Here is a 23,808-nt window from a genome sequence, read left to right on the forward strand (position 1 = left end):
TGAAGGCTTCTTGGTTTTATATCTGAAATAATTTTAATTATCATTAACTCTGTCATTCTCAAGCAGTTCATTAAATGAGGTTTAACCAATGCAGTGTAAGCTTTACAGAGGAAATTGAATCATAACCCTTGTGACAACCTCAAATCTTTAGGCTAAATAATATATGCACTTCATATTTAAATATCCTGCTATGGAGTTTAGGAACTAAAACCAGAGTTTACATTTAGACTGTTAAATGTTGATTGCATGTGAAATAGTAAGATAATCTAACTTTTAACAAAATGCTAAATCTATTACATTACATCATTTCACAGGCACTTTTATCTGCTGATCTCAGAGGCTTCCCTCACTTCAGAGACCTTCCATTGTTTAAAGAGGCATTGTCAACTCAGTAAAGAAGTTTTCAGGCAGACCCATGCTACTGTCAGACACAGAAAGGTGGAGTAACTCAGTGGGTCAGGCAGCATCTCTGGATAAATGGAATAGGTGACGTTTCGGGTCCAGACCGTCCTTCAGACTTGAAATGTCACCTACTCCTTTATTGCTTCCATTGGGATAATGGCCACATATGAAGGAAGCATGGCAAAATGGCTCTTATTCAACCCTTTTAATGGCATTTAGTATATCCCATATGAATAAGAGAGAACTGAGAAAAGACACGATAGAAATCAATACATTGGAACACTTGAATTTCAGTGGACCTTGAGCTCCTAGCATTGGTGCTGTGAATTGCACTGGTCTACTGTGTGTACCTAAAACAAAAACAGAAAATTCTGGAAATACAGCAGGTCCAGCTGAATCTGTGGGAAGAGAAGAAAAGCCAATTCTTCAGATCAGAGGTCCTGAGTTGGGAAGGTGACAAAAGAAACTCGCTTAGCTGCAGCAAGGGTGAAGGAGGTGGATGTCTCTAAAAGCATAATTATTTACAGTAGATCCCCATGTACACAACAGTTTTGCCATTCCAGAGACATTGCCCACTCTCTCGTCCTGTAGCCCAAATTGATTCTTTAGTCTCCAGTTCTGACACAGTCTCCGACCTGAAACTTTGACTGTGTTTCTCCTCCCATAGATACGGCCTGACCTGCTGAGTGTTTCCTGCATTTTCCATTTTTGTTTTTAATTTACAGCATCTCCATTTAAAATTTTTTTTTTCATATATTGTGTTAGCCTGTTGCTTTACTTATGCTATGACATCCTGCCATGCTAAGGTGCCTCAGAAGAGATAGTTTTTCCAGCTGTAATTTGATAAAGGCAATAATATGGTTGATGATTAAAGTAGGATTTGTTTTTATAAATTACATTGCTTGCTAAAATTGTACAGAGCTGGCAACAAATAACATGCACATTTTCAATGGATAATAATAATTTAAAAATTGATAATAATGAAATAATTGGTGCATTGGTGTAGAAGTAGAGCTGCTGCCTCACAGCGCCAGAGACGCAGGTGCGTTCTTGACTGCGGGTTCTTGTCTGTACGGAGTTTGTACTTTCTCACCATGACCTGCATGGGTTTTCTCCCTGAGATTGGTTTCCTCCCACATTCCAAAGACGTACAGGTTTAGGTTAATTGGCTTGGTGTAATTGTAAGATTGTCCCTCGTGTGTGTAGGGTAGTGCTAATGTGTGGGGATCGCAGGTCGGTGCGGACTCGGTGCACCTAAGGGCCTGTTTCCGCGCTGTATAATTAAACTAAACTATACTAAACTAAATAATCAGTTTTTAACTAAACTATGCATGGGATTGAAAGTAAGAATCTTGGGCCATATCTTATAATCAGCGCATGAAGATAAAAAAGACTGTAGATGCGAGAAATCTGAAATAAAAACGAAAAGTGCTGGAAGATCTCGGCAGATTAGGATGTATCCTGGAAAGATAAACAGTTATTGTTTCAGATCTGGGATCCTTCATCAGAATGGCATAGCCCTTATAACTCATTTTTGTAATTATAAAGTTTAAATTTCCTTAGTGCCAGAAACGTTCATCGCTGGACCTTAAACAAGATTACATTGAGGCAGGTAAATCAAATGACAGCTTCATAACACAGAAGAAGTTTGTTTTTCATTTATATGCATTTATGTGTTTAACTCAATGATGGATTATGGCTTTCAACATCAGCCAAATCTTAGCACATACTAGTTTTGCTATAATATACTTTATAAAGTAGTTTAAATTCATTATATACAAAAACTGTCACAGTTGGTACAGTTTAGTTATTGCAATGGAGGTTTTGTTTTTGTATGCAGCTTTTAAAGTGCATTAAAGTAATTGTAAAATGGAATTTACTTATCATAAAAGCAGTTTAATCGAATTGGGACTTTTGTTCAAGGCTCCACAGGTATTTTTAAGAAAGAATGCAATTATTAAAAAAGTGCACGATATAGACATTTTTATATTAAGACAGTTTTTTCTTTTGCAATTGTTTCCTGATTTTATTAAGAACAATGTGAACTGTCCAGTGTTGAAAGTTCTTTAAAAAAGTTTCAACTTTAATGGAATTACCTGATATCCAACCTTGAGTTATGTTCCTGGCTTTAGCTTATGCCTGCCTCATCAGTAAGACGCAGCACTATGCAGTAGAAGAATCTGTCGATACTGATTCTGTAGCAAAGATGCAGTCTTTAGCATTGGCTGATCATACAGCAGAATAAACTGCCTTCAAAGAATTCTCCAATTTATGTATAACTGGCTTCTCGCTGAAGAAATTAGCATTGTTTTGGAAGTTAGGAGCGTTTTCCTTATGGGTTTAATATAAGCATTTAACAGCACATGACCAATTGAATATTAACATCACAATACCAAATGCAATCATGTTGCATTGCCCATTTTCAACATGTCAATTGCACCAGGATCAAACAATTGACACATTTCCTAAACATAAGCATCTGACATTCATGTACCTGCACTCAATTGTCAATTGAACAGCTTACTGAAGTGCTACATTTATACAATAAAATCAGCTTATTAGCCTCATTTCCCCCGAATACAATTGCAAATAATGTCATATTCAAACTCGCACTTTCAATGAAGGAAAATTATTTGTTATCTGTTTTCCAGTTGTTGCTGGTGTTATTATTCACTGTTATAATTAAAGCGCCAATGAACAGGTTCTATCTGTAATGGTTCATGAAGAGGAGCTGAATTATTTGCTAAAGTTGTGAATATTGAGCTTTTGGTTGTGAATTAACAATGGGTGGAGACTACTAGCTCTTCTGTCAAGGCTTTCTGAGGATTCACAATTAATTGTCATTACCATATCTACATTGAATATTTGACATAATTTGAACGGTTTTATAAAGCTAGTGGTAATATTTTGTTAAATATATTGCCACATTTTGCCAAATTCTAAATGTTAATAGGATTTCTGATAAAATACTATTATCAGATGAACACGCTATGCTTTATTTTAAGGGAAGCCATTCTCTTAATTTATCACAGTAAGAGATTCTAGGAACACTTTTTTCCTTTTAGTATCAGTCAGTTTACCCTTCCAGTGTAGTGTCTAGCATTAAGAACTGAGGTCATTTAGTTATCGGTGGTGAACATGGTCTCATCTGGAAGTCTAATGTTTGGGTTTATTGGCTAAAACCTGTAACTCAAAGTTATTTATCAGCCACTAATATTCTTTCAGGAAGAATTTAAATCCCCAAAATTCTGATTGAGTGATCGAAAAAAAGGAAAAATTAAATAAAATGGATTTCTATATTTTTTGTGGGGATTGTGTCTAGAAATGAGTCGCTGGTCAGTAGTGACTTAAGTGGAATGAAATTCAGAGGCAGAGAGCAACATGCTGATGTTAAAATGAGTTGTTTTTTACGTCACTGACTGGAGTTAAATAACTAGGCAATCATGTTAAAATTAATGTTGACATAAATGGGATGGGAGAAGTGACAATTACAAAATACACTTAATTAAATTATGGAATGTTTAGTTTTGCAATTTAAAATGTTCACCTTTATCATCTTGAACTTGATCATCAAATTGCCTTTTTACTGGGACATTACTGTCATTCAGACAAGGTTTGAATGAAATTTAATTCCTACAGTCATGACATTACAAAAAAAACCAAGACACGCACTTAACACAATTTACACAAACATCCATCACAGTGAATCTCCAACACCTCGTCACTGTGATGGAAGGCAAAAGTCTTATCTCTTCCCATTGTTCTTCTCCCGCGGTCCAGCAGTCCAACTGCAGCATCAAGGCGACTGGGGCTCACGATGTTAAAGCCCCCGGCAGGCGATGGTAAGTCCCGTGGTCATTTAAGCCGCGCCTAGTGCTGTTAGGCCCCGCTCCGAGTCATTTAAACCCTGCGATTCTGGCGGGAGAAGTTGCCATTGCAGGAGCTCTGAAAAGCACTCTCCCACCAGGGACAGTGAGCTCCTGATGTTCCTGTCCACCGGGCCTGTGGCTGGAGCCTCCGAAGCTCCGGTCGGGTTGCAGCCGCGCGCCACCACAGCTCTCCCCGCTCCCAAGTCGGCCAGCTCCGCGATTATTTTTTGTACAAATTATATTTCACTTATTTCTGCAAGCTTTTGGAGTTTGTTATTGCAAGATATAGCTTGAAAAATTATTTTGTCAATCATATATATATTTATGTATTTGGCTTGTAATACATTGATGGTTTGCTGACATGATATATTGATGCTCACTTTAACAAAACAATTGATCACATGTAGTTCAATTCTAATGTCTTCTTTTTTTGTAACAGAGGCAGACATGGGATATCCAGCTGGTTCAGTGCTATTGCCCATCCCGCAGGACTTATAGATGCAAAAGCATTATGACTTATTTCTGGCAGTTATCTGCTTAAATATTTTATATCCTATAAATATCATCTACTTGCTGGGATATACGACATATGCTGTTCATGCCACGTGCAAAAATGTTATATGCAAATGTGTAATTCGCTTGATCAAAGTTCCATGGAACTGACTGGAATCGATAATACCTGTTGCCCCTCCCTATGGTTTCTTCCCTTTTGAAGAATCTGCTCCAAGCTTACATTGCAAAGTTTTACAAAGGAATGTTTGCTAGGAAACAAGCAAATACAACAAGAAAAAGGGAGAGTAATAGTGACCACAAATTACTACGGCACTCGCAAGCAAATCAGGCTCAAAATCAAAAATTTTCCACAAATTTGAAGACCACTGTCAAACGATTAGCAAAATGCCAATCTGCTCGTAATTTGTCCGTGGATGAAGAGGAAGGAAGGCCAGAGTATTCGCTTTCTCCCACATTGAGTTACAGGGTGGCCATAGCTAATGGACTGGAAAGAAAACTAAATTCTACCAGTAATGATAAACAGGGTCCGGTGGTCTGGTCAGTTGGTAGTGCTACCTCTGAATCATTGAATGAAGTCAGTATTTCTCAGAAGGTGAAGGAGCAGAAGTCTCACACTATGCCAGTCAGAAGGAATAGGAAAAGTGTCAGTAGCCTTGCTGCGTCAGATGGAAACTCGGATACGGATCGTACAATACTACGACTCGGTGCGTTACGTAAACTTCGCAAATGGAAGAAAAGTCAAGAGTGTATTTCCTCAGAGACAGAAATGAGTACTTGGAAAAAGACTCTTGGTTTCAGGAGCAAATCTTTGGACAGAACTGGGCGCTTGCAGCAGAAGAGTGGACTAGAACCAACATTCAGTTCAACTGGCTGCATCAGTCAGACTCACGATGTAATGGAAATGATCTTTAAGGAACTTCAAGGAATAAGTCAAATAGAAACTGAGCTGTGTGAGCTGCGTGGGCATGTGAATGCTCTGAAACAGTCCATTGATGAAATTTCCACAAGTGTGGAAGTGGTGCAAACCGAAATTGAGCAGTTACGCTCTGGATTTGTACAGTCCAGAAGAGAAACCAGAGATATCCATGACTATATTAGACAAATTAACTATCAAGGAAACTGTGTAAGCCTAAGATTTATTAATGTACCAGAAGATGTGCACGAGAATACTGAAAATATAATTTATGCAATTATAGAAGACAAGTTAGGGCTTACGGATGCACGACAAACTGTTCAGATTGAACTTGCCCATAGACTGGGGCAGCGGCGAGACTGTATCAGTGCTAAGCCCCGCCCTATTCTTGTGTATTTTGACAATCCACAGAATAGAGATTTAATTCTCAAAAAATGTTATAAATTGAAAGGTTCTGGCATTGGAATTTCCACAGAGATCATTCATGAGCCAAATGACAGAAAGGAATTTTCACTTCCACCAAAATCTCAGACCTATGAAAGTATGAATATGAAGTTAACGACGGCTGAAGAGGAGCCGAGAGGCAGTGAGTGGGCATCATCAGCATCCAGTGACAAAGACCTGGAGGAAGCCCTTCACAGCCACAGTTTTGAAGTTAGTTCCAAAGCAGTTTTTGAGAAAGTACTCATCTCTTCAAAATTAGGTGCAGAATCTCACAATGTTGTTAACGTTGACAGAACTGTTGTTTGTAGCTCATATTCAAATTCAACGCAGTTATGTACTGCTGACAATTTTCATTCACCTCCACTTGAAGACGCCCAGAAACAGACAGAGCCTTACTACAATGAGCTCTCACCCACGTGGCTGCAGAGTGATTGCTGCACAACTAAGCTCAGTCACTCAGAGTCTGATTTTTCGAAGCTCTGTCAGTCAGTGTCATACTCTGAAGATTTTTCAGACAATCAGTTCTTACTCAGAGCAGATGGTGCCTCGGTTGTTTCATCTTCAGAAAAGGATATTTGGTTAAGAGGTAAAGAAGAAGGAGCATCCTCTTGGATTAATACCAGTAATCAACCACATGACTATGAAGACCAACATTACATGCGACAAACAGAAGCGGAAAAGACAGAAACTGCTGATAGTGGCATGAGCAATGGGTTAATATGTGCATCTGGTGAGAGAAGCCATTACAGTGATTCTCAGTTGTCCTTGCAATGTGACCTCTCGCCATGGAAAGAATGGCAGCATCTGGAACAAGGCACAGACTCTGGTCTTGGCACTTCACAGCATGTCTTTGCTTCTGAAGTAAATAGCCCATCAGAGCAAAATGTCTTGAGCTACACAACAGATTTTGATGAAAGTTACCAGGCTGCTGGCCAAGACTACGAGGAGGAAATATATGAGGCAACATTTGACACTTCTGAATGTATTGATTTTGATGGGGAACCTCAAAATCAGTGGGAAAATGCATATAACCCCTATCATGACTCGTATTCTACTGATTATTATCAGTATCAAAACAGATCTCCACTAAGATGTCACAGTCAGAGTGACCTACCTAATGATAATGACCCAGCAGAGACACCTGCTAAATCCTGGCATAGTCACCTAAGTATTGATCTCTCAGATACTGGATTCAGTTTTCAGAAATTTGGATCATCACTTCAACGTGCTAAATCTGCCTTGGAAGTTGTTTGGAATAAAATGGACTCTAGAAGTACCCAGAGTTTGAGTGAAGAAGAAGTGAGAGGCAATTTTATGGATCGTTTGAGGACCTTTTCTCAATCTACAGCAGGCGAATCAAGCACTACTCTTGATTCTGATGTTTATTATGAGCCTTACTATTATAGAGCTGAGGAAGATGAGTCCAGTGAACAAGCAGGAGAACATGGAATGGATTATGTTGAGGTGATGGAGGAAGTTCTTGCAAAACTGGAAAATAAGACATTTCATAAAGAAAGTAATGAACAGACATTATCACCGGAGCCTTTGGAAGAGTTTACTGTCCCAGACGTAGCTGAAGACAGTGAAGAGGGCTCTTATGATGTCGGCAGTCTTAATGAAGAAAAAGAGCCTATAGCTGAAATCTTAGAAGAGGCAGAAGAGCCTATAGCTGAAATCTTAGAAGAGGCAGAAGAGCCTACAGCTGAAATCTTAGAAGAGGCAGAAGAGCCTATAGCTGAAATCTTAGAAGAGGCAGAAGAGCCTATAGCTGAAATCTTAGAAGAGGCAGAAAATGATGTTGTTCCAGAAGAATGTTCAGAAAGTCAAGAAAGTCAGACTGCTCCAGAGGAACCTCCTCCTGAAGCTGCAAAGAAAGTTAGAATAAAACCTACCTTCAGGCAAGCTGCTTTCAAAGCGTATAGACAACAAGTAGCAGGTACGAACAACATATCTATAGAAATAATGTTTGGGTGATGTTTGCTAAACAATATGAGGAAATATAATATCAGAAACTAAATACAATGTGCATGATATTGGCTATTGAATGTAATTCAGATTTGAACTCTCCTCTTGAGGTCTTAATTCAGGTATACTGTAATTTAACTTTAAGTGGGAATCTGACAATTAGGAGTGAAATCATGCATGTATTTATTGTAGTGTGGATTTGATTACAAACTTTTGCTTTTCCTGTAGGCTTTCTTTTCTTTTTATATTCATTTAGTGAAAGTTTTATGTTATTTCATGTCATTATCTTTGTGAAGGATGTAGGCGATAATTGTCACCCTGACTAAAACCAGCTCTTGGGTATGTTCACTTATGCTTGAGGTGACAGTTTCAAATATTTAATTACTCCAGAATGTTTTTTTTTTTTGCAAAAGGAAGTTCACATAAACAAGTGAAGATTCTTACTCATTTATGCATCTAATACTTAATTGTAATTAGATTTTGAGCAATCAATGATTTGTGGTTGTGAATATTGTTAGTTTTATATACTATTGGATTTTATTTCAGTTTTGCAAATTAAATCTTAACTGATCAGAAATCCAAAGTAGACTGATGATACTTGTCATTGTTTGAAAAATATCAAACATGTCATATTTATTTTACTTAGTTGACTAGAATGAAGCAAGTGATCCATTATTTGTCCCCGGACTATGTTATTTCTCTATAATGACAATTTCTCATTAGTTTCTTGTTTTGCTCGCCACCGATTTTCCATTTCCCCCCCACTGATTCCCAATTCTTTCCATGCAAGCTGGTAAAGTGCATCTGCAATTGGCTTTGTAATTGTGGACAGAAGCTGGTGGTGGAGGGATGTTTCTTTGACCAGTGCTGGGACCTATCATGTTTGTGATATGCATTAATAACTCTTATGTCAATCTAGAAGGTATTAATGGTATATCTGAAAATGAGTTGAAAATCTATTGCCATAGATGCTAGAGAGGGTATAGTTACAGTACAGCTAGAAAGCTGGGCGGAGTGATGGCAGACGGAATTGAATTGAACAGAAGGAGTGTTGACAAATAGAGGGACCTTGGTATAATAGTCCGCAAACATTAGAAGTGGCAACACAAGTAGATAGGATTGTGAAGAAGGCATGTGGGATGATTGCCTTCATTAGCTGTGTCATAATACATAAGAGTGGGGGTGTAATCTTACAACTTCATAGAGCATTAATTAGACCACACCTGGAGTATTGTGTGCAGTTCTGCTCATCACACTGGAGAGAGGAAGTGATTGTGCTGGAGAGGATGCAGAAATATGTTTACGATATTGAGAATATTTTTCCCATGGTGGAGGTATTGAAAGGAAGGCATAGCTTTACAGTGAGATGTAGGAGGTATAGAGTGGACCAAAGGGGTATTTTATTTCATATAGATTGTGGTTGGAATCTGCAATACACTGTCTAAGGGGTGGTGGAGGCAGACAGAACATACATAGAACAAAACAGGTCCTTCAGCCCACAATATCCATGCCAAATATGATGCCAGGTTAAATTAATCTCCTCTACCTGCATGTGCATCACATTCCTCCATTACCTGCATATTTATTTGCCTGTCTAAAAGCCTCTTAAATGCCCCTATCTTACCTCCACCACTACCTCAGGCAGCATGTTCCAGGTACCCACCACTCTCTGTGTAAAAACCCTTGACCTGCACATCCCCTTTAAATTTAGAGACAGCGGTTGATTGGCCATATTTCCCCCCTCATTTCAAAACCGTACTGTTCCGATTTTTCACACTTTTTTAACTTAAAAATCGGAACAAATACAATAAAATCGGACTAGTTGGCAGGTACGTAATACCCTCCAATCCAGGGAGCATTCTGGTAAACCACTTCTGCACACTCTCCAAAACCCCCACATCCTTACTGTAATGGGGCAACCAGAACTGCACATAATGCTCCAAATGTGGCTTCATCAAATTCCATAAATCTGCAACATGACTTCCTGACTCTTATACTCAATGTACCAACCGATGAATGCAAGCATACCATATGTCTTCTTTATCACTATATCTACTTATGGTGCCAGATCAGAGGGCTCTTGACTTGAACCCAAGATCCTTTTGTCCTTTAATGCTGTAAAGGGTTTTCCATTAACTGTATACTTTCTCCTTACATTCGACCTTCTAAGGTGCAACTCCTCACATCTCACGCCTCATTAAGGTCCCTCTGTTTATCACACTCCTTCGGGTATGACCCTTCTTTGCTCTCTAGAATGCATCACCTTGCATTTGTTGGATTTCAATTCCATCTGTCATTGCACCACCCAGCTGATCTATATTTATATGCTCTCAAGAAGCGTCCAGACAAAGCACTTGAATCACAATGCCAGAGAAGACTTTAAATCTCATCTGGGTAAATGGAATTGGTCTCGAATGGTACAACAGTCATCATGGGCATGATGATCCAAAGGGCCTGTTTCTTTGCTGTAACACCTTATGACTAATTGTTGTCTCTGGTCCACTACTCTTAATGTTCTTTTCCTTTTACTGATCTTTGTTTTCCTGGCCTTATTAAAATTGATAATCATGATCTCACTTTTGCACTCTATGCGATATAACTTTCTTTGCTACTCCCAAAATTGTGAAGGTCATAGCGTTGAAGAGTCTTCAAGAGAAGATGGGTTTATCCATTCAGTGTTAAGTTCAGCAGTCACAGGTCCAGCATACCATTGTTTACACCGGTTATTATTCTGATAATAATAATTATTCGTTATAATAATTATTATAACTGGTTTGCTGGTTTCCCATTCAATTAGGTGATGTTGAATTTATATCTTAAACCTGTACTTTATTGTTCATTTTTTGGAATGGAGCTCTCGTGGCCAAGGTCAGCATTCATTGACCATCTCCAAATGCCTAGTGAAAGTGGTGATGAGCTTCATTTGACTGTGAGCAACCCCTATTGTGATCTTACATTGGAAGCGATGTCATTGATGAAGCAGCTAAATGTTGGTGCCCGAACGTGCTCAGGCAGTGTTCCACTGCAGGCCGAGTCCCTAAAGCAATATCCTGGACCTGGCACAATTGCCATTCAGCAACGTCAACCATCTTCCTCTTATGCGAGGTATGATTCTAACCAATAGTTCCCCTATCCAACCTTCCCCTTGACATCTTTGGTCTATTTTCAGAAGACTCCTTGATGCTACACTTGGTGAAATGAACCAATATAAAGAGCAGTCGTTCTTGGCTCTCCAAACAAATTCATCTCTTACGTCCATGTTTGGACTAATGCTGTGACTAGGTCTAGAAACTAGTGGTCCTGGTGAAACTCAAGATAAGTATCTGTGAGCAACAGCTCATTGAAAGTACTGTCACTGACATCTTCTGTCATTTTCCTGATGATGAAGAGCAGACTGATTGATCATTAATTAGCTGGATTGGATTTGTCCTTTTTGTGGATGAGACATGCCTGGGCAATTCTCCACATTGTTGGACAGATGCCAGTGTTGTAACTGTGTGGATTGGCTTAGCTAGAGGTCACCTTTGATCACAATCTCTTTTTTTTTTAACGTCAGTTGTTGCAATATCCAGTGTTTTAGGAGAGAGAATTAATAATTTCTTCTATCTTTTAAATGGAAAATGTGTTTTGTGATTTCAATTCAAGGTTATCGACTCAATGTAAGATCCTTTTATGTAATCTTTTGGCCACGTTCCTGACTGTTTCTTGGAGTTGGCAAGTTTCCGTACAGAAACTCCTTATTCTTAATGATTAGATGTGATTTTGAACACCACAGTTATCTTGCAAAAATGTTTGGCAATTCTATCATATGGGATGGTCTACTAATCATGATGTTTTAAAGGTGTCCTTTCATGTGAGATCAAAACAGTCACAGTTCCTACTTACCATTTATGACAGCCAGTAATATTGCAATGTGAAATGGTGCAATTGTATAATGTATTCCGAAAGATGCTGTACACTGAAAGTACACTGTGCTTTCTATCCTCTGGCATAGAGAATACATGAGTTGCCCCATGGGGTGAATATAATCCAAGATAGAATTGTATAGTTTTCCTCATAGAGCAATTAGACATTCTTTTGGAACTTCAAGTAAAGATTAAACCGAAATGAATAAGATACTGAATATCAGTGATTTTAATAAAAATATAACAGTTGATAAGGTTTTGTCACAATACACAGTACAATAGAAGAATAAAAATATCACAAATATAGAGATGGCAATATATGTAAATATGTGTATAGTACAATAAACCCTAATTTCAACAGACCCCTTAATTACAGACGTTGGATATAGCGGACAGACCAGCTGACACACCCACGGCCCGCACCATCTCTCCGGCCGCTTGGAGCCCCGGCCTTCAACGCCACCCCTGGCTCGCAAGGTGCACCAGCAAGCCCTTCTTCACCCATAGCACAGTCTGTTGACACGGCTGTTGGTGCGGCTCACATTGGTGCCTCTGGGGACAGTGCTTTCTGCGGGCCACAGAGAGGATATGCTCTGTCACTGTGGGACTCCCCACCCCCCCTCCCCCCCACCTGCTGCTGCTTCTTGCTGTCAGCGGTGGCTATCTCTGTTCCCACTCAACCGCTGCCTCCTCCCGCCACTCTGTCCTTTCCCCCCCTCCCACCCCTTACTTCTACCGCTGCCTCCTCCTCCTTCTTCCCCAGAGTCACCGACATAGTCTACCTTGGAAGCGGCAGCATGTGAGAGGGAAGGGAGCCCCATGGTGACCGAGCATGTCTTGCTGTTGGCAGCGGCCTGAAGAAAGCACTGTCCCAGGGGCATACAACGTGAGCCTCAACAGCCGGTGGTGAAGTGTTCGCTGGTGCAGACCAGCGCCACCGGCGCCAGGTTTTAAAGTGAAACAACAAAAAGTGCTGAAGTAACTCAGCAGACTGAATCAGTCTGAAGAAGGGTCCCGACGTCACCTATCCATGTTCTCCAGCGATGCTGCATGACGCCCTGGGTTAATCCAGCACTTTGTGTCCTTTTGTGTATTTTAATCATCTTCTGCAGTTCTTTAATTCAAGTACATACAATGATAATATCTTACTTTGTTATAATGGACAATCGACAATAACAGACACCATTCCCCCTCCATGGTCTGCAATAACAAGGGTTTACTGGGTATAAATGTACATACTCATTATAATGGACTACATGATAACTTTTGGCAAGGATAATGTCTAATGATTGAAATACAAATAGGGTGATGCACACTTTTATATGTGGGAATGATTTGGTTGACAATCGGAATCATTTCTGAGGACCATGCGCAAGTCCCGAACCTTCTAGCATGTTCATGCCCACAGTCTTTCTGACCAGCATAGTGGAGTAACTGCCCCAATCGGCATCAGTGGTGCTGATGTGCAAATGGTTGAGAGCTTCAAGTTACTTGGTGTTAATATTGCCAATGATCTGTCGTGAATCAGCATCATTGATGTGACAGCCAAGAAGGCACACCACACCTCTGCTTCCTAAGGAGACTGTTCTACAGATGTACCGTAGAAAGCATATTGTCGAGTGGCATCATGGTTTGGTTTGTGTCTACCCATGACTACAAAAAATTACAGAGAGTTGTAGATGTAGCCCAGCCCATCCCACAGACCATTATACTACTACATCTATACATCACACTGCCTTGGAAAAGCAGCCAACATAATCAAAGACTTGTCCCAACTCAATAATTCCTCCTCCTCCCTGCTATGGCCCGGCAGGTGGTACAGAAGCTTGAAAGCGTGTACCACCACACTCAGAGCTTCTTTCCCTCCATTATCAAACTTCTGAATGGTCCTTCCATATGCTAGGGCACTGTTCAGTTCACCACTACTCCATTGAGCATTTGAATTTTGTCGAAGCAACTGATGGGATGCAATGACGTCCAACTTAGATGACATTAGATTTAAAGCAGTGTTCTCTTGCAGTTTTACACTTTCAGATTTCAGAAAGTAAAAGTCTGCTTCAGCACTGCTGGTGCCAGAAGCATGCCTTGTGAATCCTTGCTCACTCTATATGGGTCTCCATCCATTGAAATAATTGTGGCAGCAGAGAACCACAAATTGTTTATTTTACAAGTGCCTGCTGGTTTTGTATAACTAAAGTGAAGCCAAACTGAATCTCCAAATCTCCAATTGTACATTGCTACTATGTTTAAACAGTGCAGCAAATTCATTATTCTTGCCAGAATCTGAAGAATCAATAGCAGTTCTTCCCTTGTTTGGCAATCTAACAGATGTAAACCGATGCAAAATCTTGATGATGTGAAATATTTGCAGAATTAGAAGTAAGGATTTAGTTTTCCCCCTGTTGGCATCTCCAGCAAGATGCAAGATGGCACAATGGGACAAATGGTGGATGTTTAAAAAATGTTTAAAAATTCAATTTTAATGAAATCATATGCAAACTTCAAAATGACAGTCTGGGCATAACAGTCATATAGAAACAGGAACAGACCTGTCCACTAAACCCTTGAGTGAATTCTGCCATTCATGTGGTAATCTGTACTAGTCTTGATTTCACAGCCTTAACATTTGGTTTCACAGAGAAATTCAAAGGCTTGGAACTTCATCCATCCCAGTAAATGGTTCTTAAAATGTTCCTGATTGAAGAGTGGTGCTGATAATTTGCAAAGCCCACTAGTGGCCAAATTCTGATAGAATAGACCTTACACAAATTTGATCCATCTGTGCTAAAATCAAGCAGACGTGATCTAGGAATGGAGCTGAGTTGCAGAGAGGGGATAGGTGAGAAGGCAGGGACTGGGTTTGGTAAGGCTGACTAAGCAATGGAAATGGAACACATCAGGTTGGGATTATGTGCCTTTGGATGTTGGGGACATAGTAGCAGAAATCTGTTGGCGATGGGCTGGAATTAATTCATAAGATTGGGGGATGGAAGGATCTGGCTCAACTGCTGCTTTGTGAATAGGGCAGATGGTGGCAAGTGATTAAGCTGTTGGTGGGGTAATTTTCTGCAGGATGCTTTGGTATTCTGTTAGATATCAAAGACTCAAAGAAGGTGAAGCTTTTATTGGTGTTTCCGGCCAGTATTTCCTGCTTAATTGATTATATTGATCACTTCTGCAAAGCTCCTTGTTTGCATTTTCACTGAAACATTACGTCGTTGTGAGTTTATTGTAGACAGTCTGATGAAAAGTATTGGATTTCTAATTTAGGGGGAAAAATAAAGACGCACTCTTCTATTTGTTCTTAGTATAGTGGCCATTTTAGTAAGTGCTTTTATTGCTAATCTCCAAATGTGATTATTTCTACAACATTGTAGCTTGCTTGTCAGAGGGCATTCGGATATAATAATAATAATAATAATAATAATAATAATAATAATAACCAGGGTCTGGCGCTGCACGTGGATCATTGTATTTCAGGGTTGCATTTTTGGACAATCCAAAAGGTGTATTGATTGTTTTGTTGCAAATTTTCAAATGTCCACATTTATTTAATCATCTTTCACAAGTTTTGATGCTGACTTCATGGTTGATACCATGATGGGTGATGGGTACACATGAACCCCTGTCCCAAACATCAGTGTGTAGAACTGTTCAACACCAATCTACATGATGAAAATGTGGAGGTGTACTCTGACATTGACTTATTTTTCATTCTTTTCCTTCCTTTCTCAAATCTTACAGTTGGTATTACATCATCTATTTTGTGCGAATAATGAGGCAAAAGTGTGCCCCAGTTCTGATTGTCGGCATTAGTTTATTATTGTCATGTGTACCGAGATACAGCGAAAAACTTTGTTTGCATGCTATCCAGTCAAATCATACATCATGAGTACAATCAAACCCAACACGCACAATGAGTAGTGCAAAGAACAAAATACCAGAGTGGAGAATATAGTGTTATAGCTACAGGGAAAGTGCAGATAGATAAAAACATACCAGGAGGTAAATTGTGAGAGCAGAACTTCACCCTTAGCTTATGGAAGGACTGTTCAGTAGTCTGATAACAGGGAGCTGTTCCTGAATCTGGTGGTGCGTGTTTTCAAGTTGTTGTATGTGTTGCCAAATGGGAGAAGAGGGAATGACTGAACTGCAAATATGTGTAAATAGATCACATCGTCATCGTCTCAGTGTCTTTTATTACTGGGATTGCATTGGAAGAATTTAAGTCTATAATATATCAAAACGTTTTTCTTGAATGTTATTGTATGCCAAATCCAATAAGGGAGTTTGAAATGTTCTCTTTAAACAGCCCCTTAAAATTGAGGATGACTTGGTTGCACCCCAGGTAACTGATAATAAAACATGGGAATTGCAGACTCTGCCACCGTGGGGCAGGAGGGACTGCATAGTTTTTAGTTGTTTTGCTCCTGCTTTGTTCATGAGACTTCCGTGATGCATTACCTTGAGGTTCTCAATCCCATTCTAAATTCTCCGATGCCATTTTGAGCAGCCATCAGCCAGAGATTCCCAGGAATGAATGGGGATGTTGCATTTCGTTCAAGGAAGGCTTTGAGCATATCCTTGAAGCTTTCCACTGTTAGCCTGGTAATCTCCCGTGACAGAGTTCAGAACGGTGCATTGGTTTTGAGGGCATGTGAACGATATGGCCTGCACAATGTAGCAGACTGGGTGTTGGCATGGGGAAGCACATTGATGTTGGTTTGCTTGTTCTTCCAGTGAGTTTGGAGGATTCACAGCAAAATAATTTTTTTCTGTGCTGAAATGCTTTACAATCTGATTTAGCAGACAAATTAATGTTACATTTGTATTTAACATTTGACATTAATACATTACTATATTTTTGTTGGAGCAATGCCAGTTGTTCAAGCATAATTTTGTAGATTATATCAGAATAGTGCATTTTGGTGTTCATGCCAGGGATTGACGGAGGGATAATTTCATCCCTCTGGATTCATGCCCCTTAACATTCAATTAACAAAGTGTAATTCAGATAAATTTTTCTTCAGATTAAAAATAACAGATTCCAGCATGATTCTCATTCCTTGCAGTACTTTTCTGGGTTTAAAGGTATCTCCATGAGTTGAGTACAATTTCATGCAAATTATTAAGTATGAAATCTGGCAGCTCTACTTTTCCCAAATTCATAATAGTTTTGGGAAACATTATTACTGCATCTGCTCTTAAAGGTCTTCAAGGCACTTGGTGTAGAATAAAGGGCCTGTCCCACTTGGGCGTCACGCAGGTGGTGTGCAAAGATTTTGTGAATCCCAAAATCCTGGGGCGCCGTGCGCGACCGCGCGTCACTGCCTACATCACCACGCACCATGCGCGCATAATTCACGCCATGCACATATCACGTGATGCGTAAATGATGTCACGTAAATGACGCGCAAATGACCACCAAGTGGAACAGGCCCTTAAGTCGAGTAAAGGTGTTGTTACGAGAATTGACCTAGTGTTTTATATTTAACTTGTATCATTGCAGCCTTTTTCAACATCTTTAAAAAATATAGAGAAGATCGAAGACTTTTTAATAAGGATTTTGATACATGTTGGTTCCATGGGCTGAGCCTGCACATATATGCATATTTATATATTTAAAAGGAGTAAATTGGGACAGTTTGTTTTATGGGAAAGATGTGGAAGAGAAATGGAGTACATTTAAAGGTGAAATTTTAAGAGTACAGAATCTTTATGTCCCTGTTCGGTTGAAAGGAAATCGTAAAAATTGCAAAGAGCCATGGTTTTCAAGGGAAATTGGACACTTGGTTCGGAAAAAGAGGGAGATCTACAATAGTTATAAGCAGCATAGAGTAAATGAGGTGCTTGAGGAGTATAAAGAATGTAAAAAGAATCTTAAGAAATAAATTAGAAAAGCTAAAAGAAGATATGAGGTTGCTTTGGCAAGTAAGGTAAAAGTAAATCCGAAGGGTTTCTACCGCTATATTAATAGCAAAAGGATAACGAGGGATAAAATTGGTCCATTAGAGAGTCAGAGTGGCCAACTATCTGCAGAGCCAAAAGAGATGGGGGAGATATTGAACAGTTTCTTTTCTTCGGTATTCACCAAGGAGAAGGATATTGAATTATGTGAGGTAAGGGAAACAAGTAGAGTAGCTATGGAAACCATGAGGATCAAAGAAGAGGGAGTACTGACACTTTTGAGAAATATAAAAGTGGATAAGTCTCCAGGTCCGGACAGGATATTCCCTAGGACATTGAGGGAAGTTAGTGTAGAAATAGCAGGGGCTATGGCAGAAATATTTCAAATGTCATTAGAAACGTGAATAGTGCCGGAGGATTGGCGTACTGCGCATGTTGTTCCATTGTTTAAAAAGGGGTCTAAGAGTAAACCTAGCAATTATAGACCTGTTAGTTTGACGTCAGTGGTGGGCAAATTAATGGAAAGAATACTTAGAGATAATATATATAAGCATCTGGATAAACAGGGTCTGATTGGGAACAGTCAACATGGATTTGTGCCTGGAAGGTCATGTTTAACTAATCTTCTTGAATTTTTTGAAGATGTTACTCGGGAAATTGATGAGGGTAAAGCAGTGGATGTTGTGTATATGGACTTCAGTAAGGCCTTTGACAAGGTTCCTCATGGAAGGTTGGTTAAGAAGGTTCAATGGTTGGGTATTAATGGTGGAGTAGCAAGATGGATTCAACAGTGGCTGAATGGGAGATGCCAGAGAGTAATGGTGGATGGTTGTTTGTCAGGTTGGAGGCCAGTGACGAGTGGGGTGCCACAGGGATCTGTGTTGGGTCCACTGTTGTTTGTCATGTACATCAATGATCTGGACGATGGTGTGGTAAATTGGATTAGTAAGTATGCAGATGATACTAAGATAGGTGGGGTTGCGGGTAATGAAGTAGAGTTTCAAAGTCTACAGAGAGATTTATGCCAGTTGGAAGAGTGGGCTGAAAGATGGCAGATGGAGTTTAATGCTGATAAGTGTGAGGTGCTACATCTTGGCAGGACAAATCAAAATAGGACGTACATGGTAAATGGTAGGGAATTGAAGAATGTAGGTGAACAGAGGGATCTGGGAATAACTGTGCACAGTTCCCTGAAAGTGGAATCTCATGTAGATAGGGTGGTAAAGAAAGCTTTTGGTGTGCTGGCCTTTATAAATCAGAGCATTGAGTATAGAAGTTGGGATGTAATGTTAAAATTGTACAAGGCATTGGTGAGGCCAATTCTGGAGTATGGTGTACAATTTTGGTCGCCTAATTATAGGAAGGATGTCAACAAAATAGAGAGAGTACAGAGGAGATTTACTAGAATGTTGCCTGGGTTTCAGCAACTAAGTTACAGAGAAAGGTTGAACAAGTTAGGGCTTTATTCTTTGGAGTGCAGAAGGTTAAGGGGGGACTTGATAGAGGTTTTTAAAATGATGAGAGGGATAGACAGAGTTGACGTGGAAAAGCTTTTCCCACTGAGAGTAGGGAAGATTCAAACAAGGGGACATGACTTGAGAATTAAGGGACTGAAGTTTAGGGGTAACATGAGGGGGAACTTCTTTACTCAGAGAGTGGTAGCTGTGTGGAATGAGCTTCCAGTGAAGGTGGTGGAGGCAGGTTCGTTTTTATCATTTAAAAATAAATTGGATAGTTATATGGATGGGAAAGGAATGGAGGGTTATGGTCTGAGCGCAGGTATATGGGACTAGGGGAGATTATGTGTTCGGCACGGACTAGAAGGGTCGAGATGGCCTGTTTCCGTGCTGTAATTGTTATTATATGGTTATATCCTTCCAAGGTCCCAACAAGAGCTTTTAATATGCTTGTACGCTGCACTCCCTCAATAGCAAGAATATCCTTCCTCAAATTTGGAGACCAAAACTGCACACAATACTCCAGGTGAGGTCTCACTAGGGCCCTGTACAATTGCAGAAGGACCTCTTTGCTCCTATACTCAACTCCTCTTGTTATGAAGGCCAACATGCCATTCGCTTTCTTCACTGCCTGCTGTACCTGCATGCTTACTTTCAGTGACTGATGAACAAGGACCCCCCAGATCCCATTGTACTTCCCCTTTTCCCAACTTGACACCATTTAGATAATAATCTGCCTTCTTGTTTTTGCCACTAAAGTGGATAACCTAACATGGATCCACATTAAACTGCATCTGCCATGCATCTGCCCTCTCACCCACCCTGTCCAAGTCACCCTGCATCCTCATAGCATCCTCTTCACAGTTCACACTGCCACCCAGCTTTGTGTCATCTGCAAATTTGCTAATGTTACTTTTTTTAACATGATGTTAACAACCCTGTTGACAACAACCCTGAATAGGTAAACAAATCCAACATATGAACCATGTATACATATCTTCAGTGTTGTATATGAAATGTAACAGCAAATTATAACAAAGCATAAAACAGAACATAATCTGACTGTCAGACATGAAATAACACCAAATTACCCTATCTGTATGTGCCTATAGAGTAGACATAGGCACTCTGCAAAAGAGTAAAAGAGGGGGGGGGGGGGGGGGGTCACACCAAGTCTACATTTTCCATGGATATTTCTTGCTGCACTTGACTGATTCAAGCAGTCGTTTGTCCTTTTGCACCGCCAGAGAGAAGTCCTTGCATGACAAATCACAGTCCATAGATATTTGAAGTTCATTTTTGATCAACTCTGTGCTGCATCTGTTTCTTGAGACGGACCATTTGATGGTCATCAGAGAGAAGATCCTTTCTGCAAAGGCCTGGCACACTGAGGACAAATGAGACAATCCTGAATATGTTGATCAAGTGGGCTTTCCCTATGGGCGGAAATCCCGGGGGGGGGGGGGGGATCTCAAAACATCCCATGTTTTGAGATCCCCCCCCCCCCATGTTTTGTAATCCAGATTTTGAAATTTGGTGAAAAAAAATCTATTAAAATCTCCGGTGTCCGTCATTGACGGAATTATATAGACACACATGGGAAAATGGATTAGGCAAACCTATAACGAAAGATATTTGGGACGAAAGTCTACAATATATATATCAATGCTCGTTAAATGCCAGACATGTCTTAATACAATTTAAAGTATTACACAGATTACATTACTCTAAAACAAAACTAATTAGAATCTTCCCACATATCTCTCCTATTTGTGATAAATGTCAGCATCTAGAGGCTAACTTAACACATACTTTTGTAAATTGTATAAAAATCAAAAATATCTGGATTGATATTTTTAGAATAATTTCTGAAGTTGTCAATACCCAATTGGATCCCGACTCAAAACTAATAATACTAGGAATATCAGAACAAAGCCTAACACTTACAACAAGCCAAAGAAACTTTCTCGACTATAGTATAATAACTGGGGAAAAAATAATATTAAAATTTTGGAAAGGTCCTATAACCCCCACAATTAAAATGTGGATTATGGAAATGTCGGGGAACCTACACTTAATGGACAAACAAGAACTTTTTGTCAGAATATGGTCTCTTTATCATTCTTCTTTATCATGTCTTTTTTTTTTTTTCTCTCTCTCTTACTCTCTATCCATAAAAAAAACTAGAAGCAGAATCAATACACAACTGATAATATTATTAATGTACGACTGATATACATGAAATGTTTTTGTTATGATATGTGCTTGCTTTGAATAAAAATATATTTAAAAAAAATCAAAAAAATCTCCGGTTTCCGCGAGACAGTGGGGGTGTCACTGTTAAGCGCTTGTTAATTGTCTCTATTAACATCGTATTAACACGATGTGTCACCGATTGTGTTTTGACCTTCAAGTATTACTGAAGGTATTTACGGAGAATTTCTTAAAGCTGTCTGATGCAGGTACAATTACCATTTGAACTAATTGGATGTATTGGTGGATGGGAAAGATTTAAACGGGTATCGGATTTAAACGGGTCAGGTCATTATGGGCTCCGGTCGAACGGGTTTCCTGGCTGGCTTGCTGGTAAGTCCCTCATTCGGTCACTCACGTTATTTAGTGTTTTTTTCCATCTCTCTCTCTCCCCTCCAAAGTTGGTTCTTCTGCTTGCCTTTATTTGCTTCAGTCCTCTGGTCCTTGATCCCCCCCTGACTCTGTGCATCTACCCGATCTATTCCTCTTATGATTTTATACACCTCTATAAGATCACTCCTCATCCTTCTGCGCTCCAAGGAATGGAGTCCCAGCCTACTCAACCTCTCCCTATAGCTCAGACATTCGAGTCCTGGCTACATCCTTGTAACTCATCTCTGTACCCTTTCCAGCTTGACAACATCTTTCCTATAACATGGTGCCCAAAACTAAACACTATACTCGAAACCTACAGTACTGTATATCTTTTTGTCCTCTATTGGGAGCAGTTCACAAAAGGTTTACGTCTGATTTATTAATTGAGGGAGTTGTCTTGTAAGGAAAGATCGATTAGGTGAGCCCTGTACTCATTGCAGTTCAGAAGAATGAGAGGTGATCTAATTGAAACATCAAATTCAGAGCAGGCTTGGCAAGATGGATGTTGAGGGGATGTTTCTCCTTGGGAAGGACTCTAGAGTTAAGGAGCATAGTTTAAAATATGGAGTTACTCATTTACAACCAAGATGATGAGAAGCAGTTCATTTGAGTGCCAATGTTTTTGAAGCATGTTTGCCCAAATGCCATGGAGGCCAAGTTATTGAATATATTCAAGCCCTGCTTGTTTAGATGTCGTGGGGAATTGAGAGTTATGGTGGAGACGAGGCCAAGACCAGATGAGCATGATTTTAATGGATGACAGAGCAGGCTTGCGATGCCACATTGCTGATTCCTGCTCCTATATTTGTGATTTTAACTCTTAAACTCTGCTTTGATCTTGGATTTTAACTAAATCAATTACGACCAGGATTATGTTGTTTGTTTATTAATTAAATATGCACTAAAAAACTGTTATTTGTGCAGTTTATCTCAAAGAATCTTCAGTGAAGTTAAACAAATGCCAGGCATGTGGCCATTAACTGAATAAGTGTTGTATTACTCCAACATGGAGACATGGAGGCTTTGGAGATTCTCTAAGGACAGATTGCACAAACTTGGATTGTTTTCTCAGGAGTGTCGAAATTTGAGGGCAGACCTGATAGCAATATATAAAATAAAGAGAGGTATAGATAGGGTAGACAGTCAAAACTTTTTCCTCAGGGTGGAAATGCCAAAGACTAGAGGTTATAGGTTTATGTCAAAGGGAGAAAATTCAAAGGAGATATTTGGGGCAAGTTTTTTACAGAAAGGGAGTGGGAGGTGCCTGGAACATGCTGCCAGGAGTAGTGGAGGAAATAGACACAATGCTGATGTTTAAGAGGCTTTTGAATAGGCGCATGAATATGCAGGAATGGAGGGATGTGGATGTGCAGGAAAAGATTAGTTTAATTTGGCATCATATTCAACAAAGACATTGTGGGCCGAAGGGCCTGCCCGTGTGTTGTACTGTTCTACCTTTATGTTCTATGTGCAAACAAACTGGGGTAGCTCTTTCAGTTGTACATCTGTAGATCCATTTGAAGGACATTGTATGCTATCTTTCTCTGTCGTCCATGTATTAAATATGGTACATTGTGCAACCGACTTTGGCATGACAGAATGACAGTATTATTAAAGACAAGGGTAGCAATATTAATTAAGGGCAGGTGGCTAAACAACATTAACGAGGTGAGGAAATTTCACTTGAGACCCTTCTTTCCAAAGTGGGCTGCATTAGTTAATCAAAATGGAAATGCCACTCTTGACATTCGGACCAGCAACAGATTCTCTCCTCGTCCTGCATAATTCTTCCATCAGTTCAGATA

At 39.7% G+C, this 23,808-nt stretch overlaps 1 protein-coding gene across 4 annotated transcripts in view; it reads left to right on the forward strand.

Moving 5' to 3' along the window:
- The window catches only part of unc13c (unc-13 homolog C), a 378,167-nt gene that overhangs the window by 151,674 nt on the left and 202,685 nt on the right, over positions 1–23,808 (forward strand). For 2 of the 4 annotated variants that reach the window (XM_033050675.1, XM_033050676.1), the window contains exon 2: positions 4,711–8,077. The exons of the other annotated variants lie outside the window; for them this stretch is intronic. In XM_033050675.1, coding sequence (XP_032906566.1) covers positions 4,966–8,077 — 3,112 coding nt within the window. In that variant the 5' untranslated portion in view covers positions 4,711–4,965. The remainder of the gene's footprint in view (positions 1–4,710; positions 8,078–23,808) is intronic. 4 annotated transcript variants of the gene reach the window in all.

The sequence above is a fragment of the Amblyraja radiata genome, chromosome 34 (assembly GCF_010909765.2).
Source record: "Amblyraja radiata isolate CabotCenter1 chromosome 34, sAmbRad1.1.pri, whole genome shotgun sequence".
Classification (NCBI taxonomy): domain Eukaryota; kingdom Metazoa; phylum Chordata; class Chondrichthyes; order Rajiformes; family Rajidae; genus Amblyraja; species Amblyraja radiata.